Here is a 19,784-nt window from a genome sequence, read left to right on the forward strand (position 1 = left end):
TTCCCAAGACATCCCTGATACTGTCCTTACAGAGAATGACCAATCTCTCTGCTCCTCCATAGACTCTGCCAGATGTGTAGGGAGTCGCAGGTGCCTCTGTGGCAGTGTGGGGTGGTGGAAAGAGAGGTCTGCAATTGACGGAGCATCTGCCAACAACAGGGTCTGTGTGCTCCACATCTCACAGATGCCTCATGTTATCCAAGAAAGTTCTCTCTGGCTGCTGCTGTCCCCTCTGTGGGCGTATCTATGCTGTAACAGCTTTGCCTAACCCCAATAGTCACTGAATGACGTCACTGAGTGACTGGGCCTCCCTTGGAAGCCCAATGTCCCTCCTAAGCCAGAGGAGGCTACCAGGACCAAGATCCCCAGCATAAGGGGACAGAGGCCACACACAAGCTGCTGCTCCTCTGAGTCCATGCATAAAAGATCCGACAGGTTTTGTTGAGGGTGGCTACGTACAAAGGCCAACAGGCAGTTGTTTTCAACACTCCCTCTATGTGATTCTGAGAAGGCTGTTGTCTGCGATGGCCCTGGGCAAGCACTATTACGCTTTAAACCAGTGGTCCTCAACCTTCCTAATGCCAAGACCCTTTAATACAGTTCTTTATGTTGTGGTGACCCCAACCATAAAATTATTTTTGTTGCTACTTCATAGCTGTAATTTTGCTCCTGTTATGAATTATAATGTAAATATCTGATATGTGACCCCAAATGGGGTCGTGACCCACCGATTGAGAACCACCGTCTTATTAAAGTATCCACCCTCCCTCTGGCCACATTCATGGCTGCCTGGGAAGGGGCTATGCAGTTCATTCCCGGTTCTTAGGAACCTGTATGGTTGTCTCCCTGGCCAGGGAGACAAGACAGCCACAGGTCCTTCAGAAACTCAAAAGCAGTTTGGAAACATGGTGTCTTCCAGCTGACCTGTGGACTGGAAGGCTGCTGTCCGTGTGTGCCGTCTCTTGGGGGAGTCCAAAAAGACATGGGCATAATCTGGGAGCTCCTCTTTTGAAACCTCCTACATCAAGCATTGGGTCAAGACCACCAGGTTCAGGAAACAACCCAAAACCATCTCTTAAAATGTAGTTTTAGCAAAAAGAAATCAAATGGGCAAATGAAAAAAAAAAAGCTCTTATTTATTAATATGATGGAGCACGACTGAGCCGTAGAAAAGAACAAGGTACTGAGTCTCGCCGTGAGACGGTACTCAACTACTCTGTTCAACAGAAGAGATGAGCTGCATGTCGGCTGCATGGACGCTTTGTCCACACACCGGACAGTCTGGAACACAAAGGACACTGCTTTAGAGTGTGGCGAGGACTGCCTTCGATCCCTGCATTTGGGGAGTCAAGTCAGGGGGACTGCCAAGTCAAGCCTGTTTTAATTCGTAATGACAAGAACTGATCAGGGACAGCTGGGCCGTGGGCTGGAGGCAGGTGAAGGGCAGAGAGAGGATGAAGGGTTGCTTTCTTTAAGACCGTGAAGGCTGTGTAGGTACAAATGATCAGAGCGTCTCCCTGGATACAGGAACTATATGGTTTTATTATGAGTGATTCCTCAAAAAAAAAAATGAGTATTTAAAACTAATTTCATCAGCAGTATGAATATAAAAATGCAGGCTGTTAATAAGAACAGTGGGACTTGGGGTGTTCCCGAGGCCTACAGGCTCTGAGAGCAGCTACCACCATCTGTTTTCCGGAAGGTTGTGCTGGCCCTTAGCCCAGCCCTGCCTTGGCTGGCGTGTCACAGAGCGTGGGACAGCATATTGCTCTGGGCTGAGTGAAGATGATATTAGACTTTGGTGCTGAGGATCGATAGGGAACCTGAAGACTGCTCTTGGGTCCCATCCAAGGCTCAGGTACTCCCAGATTCAGGACTGACCAGGGCACTCAAGGGTCCCATCCGAGGCTCAGGTACTCCCAGGCTCAGGACTGACCAGGGTACTCAAGGGTCCCATCCAAGGCTCAGGTACTCCCAGATTCAGGACTGACCAGGGCACTCAAGGGTCCCATCCGAGGCTCAGGTACTCCCAGGCTCGGGATTGACCAGGGCACTCAAGGGTCCCATCCGAGGCTCAGGTACTCCCAGACTCAGGACTGACCAGGGCACTCAAGGGTCCCATCTGAGGTTCAGGTACTCCCAGGCTTGGGATTGACCAGGGCACTCAAGGGTCCCAAGGCTTCCTCTCTACACTCTGGCTCTCAGGGATCACAGTGACTCAGAGGACAATGAGGAGGACGGGAATGAGGGACACGTGTGTGTGTGTGTGGGGGGGGGGGGGGGTTATACCAAAGACATGCACATCTTGTCCTGCCCTCCACACACCCTCAGCCTGCCTTCACCTCCAGACACCCCCATCCATGTGGGAGCAGACTAATTCACCCACAGTAACAATCCTAAAAGAGCCAAGAGCCCTCTGAGACGCCTCACTTCACAGCGTTCTGTCGCTCTGCCCTTTATCTCCACTGTCAACTCAAGGTCTTATGTGTCCGACATGCTTTGGGACTGTGATCGTATGCCTACCAAGCTCTGCCAACAGGCCATCTCTCTACCCAGCCTGACTGGGGTCAGCTTCTTGCTCCTAGTAGAGCCCTCTGAGAGGGACAGCTGGTATCCTGGGGACAAGGTAGGCGGAGACATGGCTTTCCAAATATCTGAAGCCTGTGAGAACAAAGGAACGAGGGAAGAGCTGAGGAGACTCAGTATTTCCATGAAACCGGACACAAAACGTGAAAACAAAATGCCCTACATTTCCTGGGGACACAGGAAATAATTAATTTATCTGCTGCTAAGAGGAGAACACAGAATGGTGGTCCTGCCGAGGACATAGTAGGACTTCCCATTGCTGAATGGGACATGCCAGCCGTGACCCACCCTGTTCTTCATTTTCCTCCTCTTTCCCGCTGTGACTCAGCTGACGCCTAGCCATTCTTCCTTCAAAGGATCTGTGTGGTATTGTGTTCCCCCAAATATTGTGCATGCTAATAAACTTATCTGGGGTCAGAGACAGAGCAGCCACAATATTGAACATAGAAGTTAGGCAGTGGTAGCACACGCCTTTAATCCTAGCATTCCAGAGGCAGAAATCCATGTGTTCAAGGATACAGCTAAGCATGGTGACTCACACCTTTAATCCCAGAAAGCAAGCCTTTAATCTCAGGGAGTGGTGGTAGAAAGCAGAAAGATATAAGAGGCGTGAGGACCAGAAACTAAAGGCATTTGGCTGGTCAAGCATTTGGCTGGTTAAGCATTCAGGCTTTTGAGCAGCAATTCAGCTGAGACCCATTCTGGATGAAGACTCAGAGGCCTCCAGTCTGAGGAGACAAGACCAGCTGAGGATCCGGCGAGGTGAGGTAGCTGTGGCTTGTTCTGTCTCTCTGATCTACCAGCATTCACCCCAATAACTGGCCTCAGGTTTGATTTTATTAATAAGAGCTTTTTAAGATTCATGCTACAGATCTGGGACAGTCTTCCTGACCTCCTAAATGTGTCTGTTCCCCCACCCAACCCCCATGTTCCCACTTAACCCATGACTCATTCCCCTCATTATTTATCTCGCTGCGTCATGTTAGCCTTTTGTGGTTTCTACCAAATGGTGAAATGCTCCCAGGGCAAGGACAGTGTTGCCCTGTTTGTTCGGTCTCGTCTAGAGTAGGTACTCAGTTGTTTTGTGATGGACAGATGGACTGGTGGATAGACAGAGCATGAGAGAAAAGCTCTGCATGTCCACACACAGAAAGAGAGGAGGAGGAGAGAGGGAGGGAGGGAGGGAGGGAGGGAGGGAGGGAGGGAGGGAGGGAGGGAGATGGTCTGGCCATGTATGGACACTAAAGTACAATAACAAACTGCATGTACGGCAGTTATTCTGTGAGATTATAATGGAGCTGAGAAATTCCTGTGGCCTGGTGGTATTGCAGCCATGAGAGCCTTGTAGCATAACCCATTCCTCGTGGTGACGCTGGTATACACAAACCTACTGTGGTGTGAACTGCGTAAGAAAAACACACAGTAAAATTATCTACAACACTTCCCATTGGCTGGTGGTAATGAGCTACTGTGTTGTTTGCGTATTTATTATATTAACTTTTAATTGTTGTTCTTGAGTGTGCTCCCTCTACTTATGAAAGAACAAGTTAAGGGCTGGAGAGATGGCCTGGCTATTAAAAGTGTGTCCTGCCCTTACAGAGGACCCCAGTTCAGGTCCTAGCACCCGTGTCTGGTGGCTCACAACTGCCTGTAACTGACTCCTGGAGGATTTGATGCTCTCTATGGCTTCTATGAGTGTCCACACTCATTTTCATCTACCCCCCCATACACATAATTAAATAAAACCAATCTTTAAATTAAAGAAATACAGCTTATTGCAAAGCAGTGTTTTGTGCTCCACTGATGCCAGGCTTGGAAACCCCATGTGCACTGGATCTCTTCATACTTTCGCTTGTGTTTTGTGTATCTCTAGTTAGTCTCCTCCCCATGGCCCTAGGAGCGGTAGGCTGCACCATCATGCCTGCTGTGTGCTAGGCTGTACCGTTTAGGTTTGGGCAAGAGCAGTCTGTGACACCCACATAAGGACAATTTCTTCAGAACACACCCATTATTGTCTAGGTACATGGACTTGTGTGTTTCCAAGTTCAAGTGTCCCCCAAGAGAATACGTAGAAGAGAATGCCCCCAACCTTTGAGAGGCAGCAGAAGCCAGATGACCACTCACAGCTCTGAGATTATCACCAAGAACTTTCTGTGTGAAGACCTCTGTGTGCAGTAATAAATGAGGTTCTTTACCCCTGCACGATGTGGCTCGAACTTCTCAGTGCTCCTCCGCCTACTCAGTATTCCTCCACCTACTTAGTGCTCCTCCACCTATGCAGTGCTCCTCCACCTACGCAATGCTCCTCCACCTACTTAGTGCTCCTCCACCTATGCAGTGCTCCTCCACCTACTCAATGCTCTTCCACTTATGCAGTGCTCCTCCACCTACATAGTGCTCCTCTACCTACTCAGTATTCCTCCACCTACTCAGTATTCCTCCACCTACTCAGTGCTCCTCCACCTACACAGTGCTCCTCCACCTACTCAGTGCTCCTCCACCTACTCAGTGCTCCTCCACCTACCTACTCAGTGCTCTTCCACCTATGCAGTGCTCCTCCACCTACGCAGTGCTCCTCTACCTACTCAGTATTCCTCCACCTACTCAGTGCTCTTCCACCTATGCAGTGCTCCTCCACCTACGCAGTGCTCCTCTACCTACTCAGTATTCCTCCACCTACTCAGTGCTCTTCCACTTATGCAGTGCTCCTCCACCTACACAACGCTCCTCCACCTACCCAGTGCTCCTCCACCTGTGCGGTGCTCCTCCACCTGCCCAGTGCTCAGTACTTCAGCATTTCTGCCTCAGCTTCATTCTCTGTCCCTAGCCATGTGGCCCTGAGAGTCCTTTTCTAGCAGAGCCATGGGTGGCCTCACTTGCCTTGGGTCCCAGGAGGAAACAGAAGAAATGGGGGCTCCTGGTTCAGAACAGTCATCGAAGGCCTATGCCAGAAGCACACCGTCACACCAAGCATGACATGAAGACCCTTCCCCCGAGGGGCTAGTAGAGGGAATGAACAGATTTTCCAAAAACAAGAAAGGAAGGATGAGTCCATCTCTGTGCCACTGAGCAGTAATTAGCAGTCCCCTGTGTCATCTGACATCGAGTGGACGTGCTTTTAGTTGCTGTGATGACGGACCCAGCTTCTGGTGGGAGTGAGGATCTATCTTGGTTGGAGAGAACTAGGGTCCGTTGGGAGATCAGAGAATCTTAAAGCCCAGGAGGAGGCCACCAGCACCCTCCCCTCAGGCTCCTCCTGCAGGAGAAAGCTTGGGGGGTGGTGGGGGAGAGCCTAGCCCTGCAACTGCCTCCCACACAGTGCTGGCTGCCAGCCCCTGGCCTCACTCCACAGAGGAGCTGGGTGAGCCCCTGCAGACCTCACCTCTTTCCCATCAGACATGGCACCCCCTAAGATATCACAGGGTTGGGGAGGGGATGCAGGGACGGCCAGGCCTCCGACTCTAGTCCCTGCGACCTAGTGAGGACAAGGAAAAAACACATTTAGTTGCCTCATGCAGGCACTCAAATGGGTAGAACAGAGGCAACCTTGGCCCACACACATAGAAAAACGACTCTGTGGGTTTGCTCATCCTGCAGGGCTACATTGTTTCAGTCGACAGATGTGGGATAGGATGTGCCCAAGGTGGTGCCCTCTTTGTAGGAAATAAGCCCATAGGTAGCCCCTCCTCATTCAAAGGTGGTTCAGCAGACCAGAAGGACATGAAGCCCCAGAGACCGGACTGTCCAGGTGATAGCGACTAGCAGGGGGGATAGCCACCCTCAGAGAACAGAGGCAAACTGCCCAGGCAAGACACAGCGTCTGAGGAGAGGACTTGGGACAATGTGCCTAAACTCTTACATAATCTGGTGTTTGGTGCATTTCTCCAGACAGGAACCCTAGCTTCCTCTGTTCCCAGGGTGTGTAAGACAGCTATACATACAGTTTTATCGCCACTGTACAGAAACATGGATGGATATATGTGTGGATGAACAAAATTAATGAAACCGCAGAATATAGAACAAAGATGCTCTTGGCCGGCAGCCGTTAAGTGGAGAGAGACCCAGCAGTCTGTCTTCCTGTGTTCTTGGGAAGAGTCAACCTTAGCTAAACATTAAGTTCCTCCTCCCACCCCGCACCGTGCTCCCAGGAGATCACTCAGACAGCACTTCACACATCAATGTGCTCAGAAGCAGCAGATGTGGGGGAAATGCAGACCGCCCCCCCCAAACAACAGGTCTGAGCCGGAAACGCTGACAATGCAATGCGGGGCGGGGCTCCAGCTGGAGCAGCAAAGTCTAGAACACCAATGTGGGTCCCCTGGGACCTGAGCTGGCCTGTGCTTATGCCTTGTCTGAACATCCAGGCTGACTGGAGAAAAGGCTCTGTGCTGATGGTGCCGACTCCCAGGCATCGCCTCGCGGCTCACACTAAGGAACTCAACCCCTTGTTCCCAGCCTGAGAGGCTGGCACTCTCCCTGTTCACACCACCTTCCCTGTTCACACCACCTGTCCTGCCATCAGTCTCCTATGAGAAGGGGTGTGCTGTCCTGTGTACTTGACCTTGGCCTTCTCCATGGGGTCCTGGGGACAAAGCAAGTGACTACAGTGTATCCAGCCCGGGGCAGTTCATCATGAGACAAGGAGCTCATGGGGATGAATACCTCTCTCTTTCATTCTCTGCCCCATCCCCAAGGTCTAAGCAGGGCTGTTGTGAAGAGTGAACAGACAGGACAGACCTCAGGGATGCACCATGACTTCCCCATCAGACCCCCAGGGTGCCTTCAGCGCTGGTGACAGCCCCCAGCTGCACTCTCAGATCTGTTTCTGGTGTTTGTTTCATACAGCAGCTGCCTAGCCACCTCTTGAGGGATTTCTCCCATGCCTCTGTGTCCTACCCAGTGGCTTCTGCACCCTCATCCCGGAGCTTGGCCAGTGACTCCCTGTTCTTGTCTCTAGCATCTCTGTTAGTCCAGACTCACCCTGTCCAGGCCTGGCTCCCCAGCCTACCCGAGGTCTAGCCACCACTGCTCTCCCCTCATGGTTTTCCCTCCTCAGAGCCTATGTTTTTCAGATCCCAAACCAGGGCTTAGCAACAGGTCATGAAGTCAACTTCCTGGGCTGCAACCATGTTTTTTTAATAGAACCCCAAAAAGGGACAGCATATACCAGAGTACTTTGCTTGCAATACTGTTTCTCCTAAAACTCTTGTTGTGTGTGTGTGTGTGTGTGTGTGTGTGTGTGTGTGTGTGTGTGTGTGTGTGGTGGGTCACATTATAACATCTATTTCTTTCCTGGATATGCTGTCCAATTTTATGTCAACTTGACACAAGCTTGAGTTGTCTGAGAAGAGGGAGCCACAATTGAGAAAAGCCTCAATAAGATTAGTCTGTAGGCAAGTCTGTGGAGTAATATCTTGATCAATGATGGATGTGGGAGGGCTTATCCCACAGAGTGTGGTGTCATTCCTGGGCTAGTGGTCCTGGGTTCTATAAGAAAGCAGGCTGAGCAAACCTTGGAGAGCAGGCCAGTAAGCAGCACTCCTTCCCCAGCCTCTGCATCAGCTCCTGCCTCCAGGTTCTTGCTCTGACGTCCTGCCTTGACTTCCCTCAGTGATGGAGTGTGACGTGAGACTCATAGGGTGAAATAACTCTCTCCTTACATTGCTTTTGATCATGGTGCTTTATTGCAGCAATAGAAACCCTAAGACAATGGGTAATCTTGATTGTCAACTTAGGGGTTGAGAAGGGGATCGTGAAGCACACTCATCAGTGTGTCTGAGGGCATCCCCAGAAAAGCATTAACCACAGAAGAGACATTCCCTGCATGTAGCCAGTATCACCCCATAGGCTGGGGTAGGACCAAAGGGAAGGAAGAGAAAGCCAGCAAGTGTGACTCTGGTTCTCACGGAGTTGCTCCATCCTGCCACAGCCCTGCTACCTCGATGGACTGAATCCTCTGAAACCATAAGCCAAAATGAACTTTTCCTCCCCAGAATGTGTCTGTCAGGCGTTTCTTCACAGTGAAGCCAAAGTCACGGACACAGAGACACTTAATGCAAGCCCGCAGCAACCTTCCTGCCTTCATCTATCTCCCACTCAGCTTTCCCGTCAGTGGCTCCTGAGAGATCCCCACTGCAATCCCTCACACCAAGGCTTTCAAGATGCCTCAGACCCTTTTCCTAGGATACCCTTTCCAAGCTAACTTTACCTGGCCCTGTAAGACTTAGGTAGGTCTCCACCTGTCTCACTCTCCACAGGAGTGGGACATGGGTCTCTGAGGATGGGCAGGGCACCGGCTGCTACAAGCTAAATGTGCACCTTTTCCCAGCTCTGCCCCAAGGGTTCTCAGGCATCCCTGGTCAGCATTGGGAACAGCACCAAAGGAACAGACCCTGTGAATCAACAGGGCCCCTCTACTGTAGCCTTGTCATGGACCTCTAGTCTCCAAACTGTAGATAACCACCTGACCCCTGAAGTATTGCCTGGAGGGTAGGAATTGGTCCCATCCTGTAGCCCAGAGTACAGTCAAGACGGAACACTTCAGAAATATTTTGAATGGATGAAACAACTCTCAAGAGTTGACCTGTCTCTACTGTGGCCCCCAGCCTTGATGAACCACAAATGTCTCAAGAGCCACCTGAACCTTCCTGTCCCCTGCCAGGCACATAGAAGTTTTAGCTACTGTTTCTCAGTGCAATTTAGGCCTCCTGGGGAGAGAGGGCCTTGACAGAAGCCCAACTGTTTGTTTGGGCCATGAGTTAATTATGAATGTTAGTCCTTGGTTCCAGACATCTACAGTACACAGCCGTGATGCTGTTCCCAGGTTTAGGCAGATGAGGGGGGTCTGTTTAGCTTTTCTACCTCCAGCTAAAGGGAAGAAAATGCAGACAGGAGAATCCCTCTTCTCCTGACCATGAGGTCTTTGTACCAGGTACATTTGTGCCCAGAAGACCCTCTTCGGCCCGGGTTCTCTAAGGTCACACCATTCCAACGTTGGCTACAGAGCACCGAAGAGGAAAGGAGACCACGTGCAGAAATTCCCAAGTTAGGCTGAGGGGTGAGGACAGGGGGCTGAGTTCAAGGTCAGGGGAGACCTCTTCTTCACCGCCTTTCATGGGCTCCTCTGACAGGAACCGTGCAGACCCAGCCTGTGGGACGTCACAGGGACAAATCATGAAATAGGTCCCACTGTTCCAGCCCAGGGCTGTAACTAAATAAAAGAGAGGGACTGAAAACAAGGGACAGTCATACCTCAGGCAGGTGGTTTAGCCTCTGGGCACCTCCATTTCCTGACCTAGAGAACGAAGGTAAGAACTGAGCCCACCTCGAGCAGAGGGGATAAAAATGAAGTCTGCAGAGCCAGGCGGATCTTTGTGAGTTCGAGGCCAGCCTGGGCTACCAAGTGAGTCCCAGGAAAGGCGCAAAGCTACACAGAGAAACCCTGTCTCGAAAAACCAAAAAAAAAAAAAAATGAAGTCTGGGGTTTGCTGTTGCGCTGGATCGTGAGCTGGCATTACTACAGCTGGTCATGCTGTCACTCCAGGTGGGGACTGTGTGGAGATGGGCATGGCAGACAGCAGAGACGCAGAGAATAGGGAGGAAGTGAGCAGCTAGTGACAGTCCCTCCTGCCCAGGACGACAGCAGGCCTGGCTCGTGTGCTCTGCCTGGGCCCAAGGTCTCTGCTGGACTATGAAAAGTGTTCCAGACATCGGGCAACAGGCCAGCGCAGCTGACCGCCAACGGGCTATGGTGACAGCCTGATGGGGGCTGGTGATTTACCAGTGGGTGCAGTTTGCAGGACCCTGACCTGGGTCATTGACCGTCTGACCCATTAGGCCGGTTAAACATCAGCATTGCTTGCAGGTAGATGGGAGGAGATGCTGCAACCATTACCAGCCCAGCCGTGGGCCTCCCAGGTGGAAGGCACCTTTCTCGGCTCCTCGCCCTTGCTCCTTTATCAGTGTGGGGAACTGGGACTCCCCAGAGTGATGGGAGGTCACAGCTGGGGGCAAGTGAGCCCCATTTCCTCCCAGCTGGGCTGACCTCCATCTGCACTCTTGATGTTCAGAAGGAGAGCACTGACCACAGGGCCATCCTTCCCACCCAGACCTTACACCTTCCAGGATAAGCGAGCAAAGCCCTAAAGATGTTGCTAGCTTTTTGTTTACCCTGGTCTATTTCTTTTCCTTTTGACCCTAGTTTTACTGGGCATATCTCTAATGAGCCTTTCACTAAATGCTCTAGCCTGACACCAAAGTGTGCAGGCCCAGCCCCTCCCCGTGTTTCAGGGAAGCTTCCAAGAATCTGCTATAATTAGACATCAATTAAATTAGAAACCATTAATATGCCTCTTGGAAGGCCTCCAGTACCCAGAGCCTCTGGCCCTATCCACAGTCACGATGGAAAGGCATCCCTGCTAAACCCACTGTCCCGAAGTAAGGTCAGAGCTATGGGCCTAAGGCAGGCGTGTGTGTGTGTGTGTGTGTGTGTGTGTGTGTGTGTGTGTGTGTGTACGAAGTCTCCTTTCTGACCTCTGCTGCCTCAACCCCACCCCACCCGTTAGGACTGTATCCATCCTCTCAAGCCTATAGGCTGGGTCTCCCTGCCTCCCCTGCTGCCTGCCCCAGCTTGCTCCTTGCCAGAAGGAAAACACCCAACAAGTTCACAATTGAGGACAACCTGGGTACTTTCATCTTGCCTCACAGGACTGAGATGCAAAAGAGTCTGGAAGCCTGGCCATTTCTGGCAGGCCACCCATACACAGCAGTGATGTGTGAGGCAACCTTGAGGTACCTGAGCCCATAGAAGACCCAGATCCTGTCCCTCAAGGCCTCGCCAGTGACCCTAGCCAGGCCTCCCCAGACTCTTGTAGAATGCCCGTCCTCAGACAGCTTTAGGAAACACACTTCTCCCCAGAGTGAAATAGCTCTGTGAACTTTTTCTCATCACAAAGTTCACAGAGTGGAATGAAACCATCCACTCTAAGCCTTGGTCCATGGCTGCCTCTACACTCCTTTCCTTCCCACCAAAACCAATTTCTGATGTAAGGCGAGGGTATTACTCAGACCCCACTCTTGTGCATACGGACATCGTCACAGTCACAGCCAGGGAGGTCTTCTGTATGAAGTCTTTGACACTCAGCTGTGGACAGTTGAGCCCTGCGTGGTGCTCCAGGGAACTGAAGCACCTGTATTCTTGTCCTAGGGCTGGAGGCCAAACCCGGGGATTCACACATGCAGGTGTGGGGTGGGGGTACTTAACCACTGAGCTACACCCCCAGCCCAGAATTCTGTTGTTTATTGTGGTGATAAATAAGAGTGACCTCTCAGAATCCCACTCACCATCCTTACACAGGAGTGTGAAAACTTATTGCTCCATGGGGGAGGAGGCAGAAAGGCTGGACAGGACTGCTCAGGAAGAAAACAGGCCCTGAAAGCTATAAGTTCCAAGCTCATCAGATACGGACCCTACCTGCCTCTTCTCTGCCTGGTTACACCTTGGATGTTTCTCTCCTAAATGTGCACTCTAATTCTAGAACCCAGACCGAACAGGACTTTAAATCTGCTGGGATCGAAACGTAGGGGCCGAAAGTCCAAATGCTCAAGGCCTCCCTGGCCCTGCCCAGCTAGCCCAGCTCCCCTCTCCTTCTGAAACTTATTTTCAATACACCAACAACCCTTTGGCTGCTTTTCTCAGTGTCTTTAGAATATTCCTACAAGGAAGAGGAAAGAGGAGAGGGTAGGGGAACAGAGGGAGGCGGTTTCCAGGTACCACATCTGCTTTGAGCCTCCTTACCCAGCACTCTTGTGTGTGCTATTGAAAATTACTGATTCCCATGACCAACCATAAGGACAAGAGAACGTGGGATAAAAGATCTAGGGGGTCCCTGAGGGATCAGTTTGATGTGAGGCTTAAGTCAGCACTGGATTCTAGAAGGTTCCTAGCATCCTCTACCTCCCAGAGAATGTGCTGTTTGTCATTAATTTACCCCCCCCCAATGCTAATATGGTGGTCACAGTAGAGCACCCGGGGAGTCCAGCAGCTCCCACGAGCACATCGTCTCTTGCTAACATGTAGGGTGATTAATACTCATACTCCCAGGTAAAATAGCTTGGCCTGGGAACACAAGTCGCAGTTCATAGTGAAAAGGTGAACAGGTAACACTATGGCAGAGCAGTGTACTAACGCAGTAGTTGGTGAAGGCATGTGAATCCCTGCACTATGGTATCCTCTATACATTAAATAGTTGTATGACCTTGGACAAGTCACATAACCTCTCCGCCCTTCAGTCGTTTCAATTATAAAATTAGGTAGCTGAACTGCATTATCTCACTCATCTCCTCTAGTGACTTCCCAAAGAAAGGGAAGACCCTTCCAGTGGGCTGTGAGAGCAAAGGGGATGCACTAGACCCCAAGATTCTTCTTGTCCCGGCTCTCAACAGGCAGCCCAGGTTACCTCATAGTTAAAGCTCGCACAAGACTGCTCTTTAGACTGAAGAGCATGGTAAACGCTAGCCCCCAGCTCCCAGCTTAACAGCAGGCCCCATTTGCTCAGCCTTCCCTCTGGGGGGTCTTTCTAGGGCATAGTGTGATGCTGGTTAGGGTACACGAGCTGTCTTCAGGGTCATCAGCCTGAAGCTTAGCTTAGTGCCTGTCTATTCTGGTGGTTCTCAACCTTCTTCATACTGCGACCCTTCAATACAGTTCCTCCTGTGGTGGTGACCCCTACAATTATTTCGTTGCTACTTCATAACTGTAATTTCGCTACTGTTATGAATCGTAATGTAAGTATCTGATATGTGGGATAGCTGATATTTGGACCCCCAGAGGGGTCGTGACCCCCAGATTGAGAAAGAATAGACCCCATTCTTTGGGGTGTGCCCTTCCCCGTGCTGTCTGCTGGAAGTCACCTTCATCCACTGAGACACGATGAAGATGAAGGCAGCTGGAGCACCTGATACAGACGCAGTGTGTCTTTCAGGTACGCTTCCGGGAGATCATGGCCCACATGGGGGACTGCAGGTGGATGTCCTGGCTTCCGGTGCTGGTGGTAAGTTGTTCTGAGGGCCTGCCCTGACTGTGTATGGACTTCAGCACCTGCAGGGCCCTTCCCTCAGGCCTCAACCCTCACTAGCTGTACCACCTCAGAACGCCCTTTACAGCCTCCTACACCCAGCTGTCAGGAGAGGAGGAGGACAACAGCACCCCAGTTCTAACTGGACCATTTACCAGGCGCTCTCTTCACGGGCCTTGTAGATAGAAATGTCTCTCAATGCTTTTCAGTGATGTGTTAGCCTGTGTGATGGGCCCAAAGCTAAAAAAAGATCAGGAAGTTCCTGCCCCCTTGAGTCCCTCCTGGCGGTGGGGGTTGGGACACCACAAGACCAAAGGACCAGCCCCTAGATGTCTAGAGACTCAAGGGAAGGTATGCCTCCTTCATGACTTTAAAAGAATCCAAGGCTTAGAATGGTGTGGGAAGAGGATGAGTTTGGACGGCAGGATCGGAGGAAGGGATTGTAAGGATGGCTGTGGATGGGAGGGGGCGGCGGCGGGGGGTGGGCAACCTTGGGCTCTCTGGGGACTGTCCCCACATACCAACGGCACCTTGAGGAGGTGTGGAGGCCAAGCACCCCTTTCTGTGGCAGGTGTCTCTGATGTGCTCAGCCAAGGCAGAGGAATCCAGCTGTGGCGAGAATGAATACCACAACCAGACTACGGGGCTGTGCCACCAGTGTCCTCCCTGCAGGCCAGGGGAGGAGCCCTACATGGTAAGGACCGGCCTGTGTCCCTGAGCTCTGGGGAGGTGGGGGTGTGCTCCCAGCACCAGCCTCCTAAACTGTCACTGAGGTCACCAAGGTGTATTCATCAGGGCTGAGTGGTAGGAGCTGCAGAGCACAGTGCCCTCGCCAGCTGTGCCCTCTCCAGCTGTGCCCTCTCCAGCTGTGCACACTCCAGCGTATTTCTCAGGCATTCTGAATTCTTGCAGAAGTGTCCCATCCTGCCTTGTTGGGCTGACAGTCTGAATTGGAAGTATGGGGGGAAATGCTCTCCAGGAACAGTGCATCAATTCTGAGAGCCAGGGGGTGGGGTGGGGGGCCCTTCTGTGGAAAGGCTAAACACACATGCTCTGTGAAGCACCAGAGAAATGTCTGGAGCAACAGTATCTGGGGTCCTTGCAGCGTTCTGAGGAAACTAGTGAGGCACCCCGGGGAAAGCCAGTGGACCTATTTAAAGGACCTCATCTGAGGCAGGAGGCTGTCACTTAGCCTCAGATGGTAGAGGAGAGGAGCAAGCTTAGAGAAAGAGCCAAGGAAATCAGGACGGACGGCAATTACTGTAGGAGGGGCAGCCGAGGCTGGACCCAGCCCGCATGCCACTGTGCCGGCCTCTGTAGTCACTTGACGTGTTCTCATATCCTCTGCCTCCCCGGCCAGTCCTGCGGATACGGCACCAAAGATGACGACTATGGCTGTGTGCCCTGCCCCGCAGAGAAGTTCTCCAAAGGAGGTTACCAGATATGCAGGCGCCACAAGGACTGTGAGGGCTTCTTCCGGGCCACCGTGCTGACACCAGGGGACATGGAAAACGACGCCGAGTGTGGCCCCTGTCTCCCTGGGTAAGTGTGCTGCTGCGGGGCTGACCGCTGAACGGTGAGGAGCAAGGACCCCCGAGATCAGAACCCCATAGGCACAGCGGGCCTTCACGAAGTGTCATGCCCTACCCTTTGTCACCGCCTACTGGGGATAATAATAGGATGGTGAGTCCTGTCGCGACTCATGGACCAGCACCCTTCAGGTGCTGTATTTGTGGCTGATAAGGGGGCATGCAGCATCACAGCGTAGCCTGACTGCCTATGTAAAACATACCAGCCAAACACTCACAATGAAACAATACATGTGAAGCATTTCGGAGGGAGAAAAAAGTCTAACATTCACAGGAAGATATTATTGTCAGTATTCTGGGAAAGCTGTGAGTAAAAAGCATGAGTCTCTCTGATGTCTGTGCTTCCCACACTGCTGGGGTATATAGGTCTGCCCCTCAAAACGCAGAGTGAGAATGTAACTGATCTGAAAGACAAAAAGATAAAAAAAATCTTTCTGTTTTCCCGATAGAACGCATTAGCAAATTCTGCCTGGACTCAGGAAATTCCTATCTGGAGACCTAATCAATTTTAAGCCCCAGCGGTTGCTGCTGCCTCCCCCTAGTGGCCACAAAACATCATGTTTTGCTAGACTACCAATGAAGGGGGAAAGCATGGTGGGAGGCGGGGGAGGGGATGGAAGTGGTGGTGGTGGTGGTGGTGGTGGTGGTGGTGGTGGTGGTGGTGGTGGTGGTGGTGGTGGTGGTGGTGGTACAGGTGTGGGTTCAGGAGGTGACAGAGATGGTGGTCGTGAAGGTGATGGTCGACCGGATCGTGCTGATGGCCATGATGTGGCAGGTCTGGGGTGGGGAGAGTGGAGCTAACACCAGACATGAACATTGCCTTATGAGAAAGACATAGTACAGAAATGTCAGAAAGGCATCTCCAACATAAGCATAAGTGAGCTGTGAATTCACTCTTCACCACACACACACACACACACACACACACACACACACACACACACACACACGAGTTCAGTTTCATTGTAGAAACAACTATTTCACAGCTTCTGTCACCACCTGTCTCTCTGCTGGTGACAGACTCCCACCGCGGTTTCCCGGTGTTCTGTCTTAAGCTCAGGCCACCTCCTGAGCCACAGACTCAGGTATCCAAATATTTGCTAGGTAATCCAACGCTCAGGTCCCTGACTCAAAGCATGATTCAAATGTATGTGTCGAGTGAATCTATGAAACAGTAGGACCTCAGCATGTAACCTTATCCTTCGACGTGTAAAAAAGCAGAGGGCTATAAATGGGGAGGGGAGTGGACTATTCCCTTCGAAAAGATGAGGAAAAAAATAAGTTTTTTTCTGCTCGCATAGTTGTTGTGGTTACGGTTTTGTGGGACTCCCCCAAAAGGAACAACAGCGTTAGAAGCAGAACAGGTGTATCCCCACACAGCTGCATAAGCACCATGGAGGGGACTGGTCGGTGCAGACCCTGGGTTTGCCTCTGAGTGAGGGACACTCAGTGAGATCTGATGGTAGACAGAACTGGTCTCTAGTAGCTTACACAGTTCCTAGAATTTGATTTTGATTGATTCATTAATTAATTGGCTTCAGATTTTTTTTTCTTGGTTCAAAGGTGTGATCCACAAAGAAACACAGAATGCCTGGGGGCCCCTGTGTCAGACACACCCATCCCATCATGCTTCCTTTGGAGGGAAGGAACCTTCTGTGTAAACCTGTTTCTAGTCTCGTAACAGATGCATTATTTATTTTTGCATTATTTATTTTCCCTGAAGGCGGCAAGCATCTGACAGGGCCTGGTCCTCTGGTTCCCATGGAACAGTAAGGAGTTCATGCTGGGAGATATGAAGCCACTAGAGGCAGGTGGAGGCAGGTAGAGATGTTCTAGCAACCAGCACGGAAGACTTGGGCCCTCAGCTTGTAACTGATGTAGGTCCCCACTCAGAATGCCAAGTCAGGGAAGGGCGCAGCAGGGCTCAGTGTCAGCAGGATCCTGTTGATGGCAACAGGGGAAGTGGCTGAGTAGGGAAGACCCTGGAACCTAGGGAGCAAGAACAATATGGAGAGCAGGGGGAACTGGGACAGAGGCACTGGGGGCGGTGAGAGTCTAAGAACTGCCCAGCAGCTAGATGGAGGCACAAGGTGGAGAAGACTCATTGGTGTCTGCCCTCCCTGTGCTAGCATGGATGGGTGGTGCCACATGTTCAGACGCAGAATACAGGGGGAAGACACATTTGGTGGGGATGGGAGACAGGTAGAGGTCAGATGTGTAGAACCCAGTGCCATAGGACATCCAGACCAAACTCTCCCACGTGGATGGTTGGAGAGGTGTAACACTCAAGGTGAGTGTTGAGCATTGGTTGGGCTGTCCATATGGGATCTATGAGGCAGCTTCACAGTGCAGGGAGTATGGGCCAGTGCGGGGCGAGGCTCCCCAACCCACACATCTGGCTCTCAAGTGGCTAAAGGTGAGCCTGTGACTGCCACACCAGGGGTCCATGGGAGCAGCTGTTCTGTCCAGATTATCCAAAGGGGGCAGTGACTGTATGCAGCCGGCTTCGCTGCCCATGAGAGCCACAGAGAAGAGGCTTTCTAGCTAAACTAGACAAGCCTGGGACCATGCAGTGACTGCACTGCTCAAAGGCAGATGCCAGCCAGCACTTGAGAACCGGCTCGAAGAGCCATGAAGACAACTTGCCTGGTCCCAGGATTTACCAGAAAGTATCCAGTCTCCAAAGATATTTAATAACGGTAGTGAGCCCCCTGCCTCTAGGAGGCTACAAGCAGACGCCCTTTGTAGAATGAATGGTGGGGCCACGTGGGTTCCAGAAGCCCGTTCTGGGCTCTGACGTCTTGAGTACTTCTCTCTCTGTTCCTGGAATAGTAACTTTATCTTCAGCACTTGGGACAGATTGAGGCTGGAGCACCCCCTAAGCGAGGGAGGGGCACATGTCCACCCCCATCTCAGGGTGCTGCATATCACTCCCCAGATGTGGCAACTGGGCAGTCAGTTCCCCCTTTGGCTTGCAGTGAGATATATCTGCTAAATCAAGCATTCCTGACCCTGAAGCCACTGAACAAAAAGCCTCCACTTTACCCCTAGTCCCCAAGGACTGCGACCTTAGAACTACTACCCAAGCTCCAGAGGGGCAGGACCCACTTCCTGTTACACGCCCTAAATTGACAGAACACAACGAGGCTCTCATGCCGGCACAGAGGACTATGGGGCATTTTGGCAGGCTGGACCGATTAGCTCCATGAACCCCTGTGGTTATGAGCCAGGATGTAGATTTACCTGGTGTTTGTCTTTTTAAGGCTGCGGGCTGGCCCTCTCCTCTCCTGTGGTTTGGCAGGTGCTGGCTCCCATTCTCAGTTCTGTACGCACATGTGGCCCAGACACTCACTGAACAATAGCACCGTATGGGGCTTTCCTGTCTGTGTGGGAGACGGCAGGAGGCAGGGAGAAGGCAAGAGGGAAGGGGCTAGATTTCATAACCTCCCCTGCTCTGGCATCCCCTGCCCCTGGGTACCTGCTGCAGCCTTTACACAGGAGGCTGGAGAAAGGACTCTGCAGGTCGCAGACTTCTGCAAGTCACGAGCATCTCAGGACCCAGAGCATCCACCACAAGCCTAGGTCCCAGGAAAGGGGAATCTGCTGGGGAAAGCAATTCCTACCGACTTAGAGGAAGTCAGTCTGAAGAGAAGACTCTCGAATCCTTGTTTAAACTGAATTTTGCCCCGAGCTAGACAACTTAGGCCAGGAAGAACAGAAGAGAGAAGGAGAATCCTTCAGGTTGTCCCCAGCTGTCAATGGCTCAGCTTAGCATTTTTCTCCATTATGATGTTTCTACTCATAAAAGAGAAACATCACTTCAGTTCGGATTAGCTCAGTTAATGGTGAGCCCCATGCATCACTGTCTTCCACTTCCAGAGCACTGCATGAGACAAGCTTTATTACAAAGCAAGCTTTGTGTTAGATGATGCAGCCCAATTATAGGCAAAACGTGCATGTTCTGAGAACACTGCAAGCAGCTCCACCAGCTAGCGTGGGGTTGAGTGTATGGAATGCATTTTCTATTTAACGATTTCTTTAACTTACACCGAACTTACCAGAATACAACCTCATGGTAAGTCCAGGAACTTTTGTAGAGAAAAATCAAAATATGGATCAAAGAGTAAGGGATTGCATCTTTGCAGAAAGATAGATGGTCTTGACGCTAGCTGGACCACAGATGCCTACATGAACACTTTACTTCAGATGGAAGAAGACAGGCCAACATTCTCCACTCAGCTGTATGCAGAACTCCAAGTACAAACTTTGAGGTTAGGTCAGGTTAGTCCTGGAAGAAAAACCTACATTTAAAAATGTTCCCTGGGCTGGAAGGATGGCTCTGTCAGTGTCTGCTGTACAGGCATGAAGATCTGAATTCAGATCCCCAACATTCACATAAAGGCCGGAAGTGGTGACAGGGATCACATAGACAGGGGGATCTCTGGAGCTCACTAGCCAGCCCACCTAGTTGAAGCAATGAGCACCCGGCTCAGTGAGAGACCCCCGTCTTTACCAATAAAGCAGAGAGCAAATC

The 19,784-nt window shown here is 51.4% G+C and overlaps 1 protein-coding gene across 2 annotated transcripts in view; it reads left to right on the plus strand.

The window, feature by feature from the left end:
* Positions 1-19,784, plus strand: part of Edar (ectodysplasin A receptor) — an 81,789-nt gene that overhangs the window by 36,518 nt on the left and 25,487 nt on the right. For both annotated transcript variants that reach the window (XM_052744954.1, XM_052744955.1), the window contains exons 2-4: positions 13,569-13,637; positions 14,233-14,355; positions 15,022-15,203. In XM_052744954.1, coding sequence (XP_052600914.1) covers positions 13,587-13,637; positions 14,233-14,355; positions 15,022-15,203 — 356 coding nt within the window. In that variant the 5' untranslated portion in view covers positions 13,569-13,586. The remainder of the gene's footprint in view (positions 1-13,568; positions 13,638-14,232; positions 14,356-15,021; positions 15,204-19,784) is intronic.

This window comes from Peromyscus californicus, unplaced genomic scaffold, assembly GCF_007827085.1.
Source record: "Peromyscus californicus insignis strain IS unplaced genomic scaffold, ASM782708v3 Scaffold_19__1_contigs__length_69161282, whole genome shotgun sequence".
Lineage (NCBI taxonomy): Eukaryota > Metazoa > Chordata > Mammalia > Rodentia > Cricetidae > Peromyscus > Peromyscus californicus.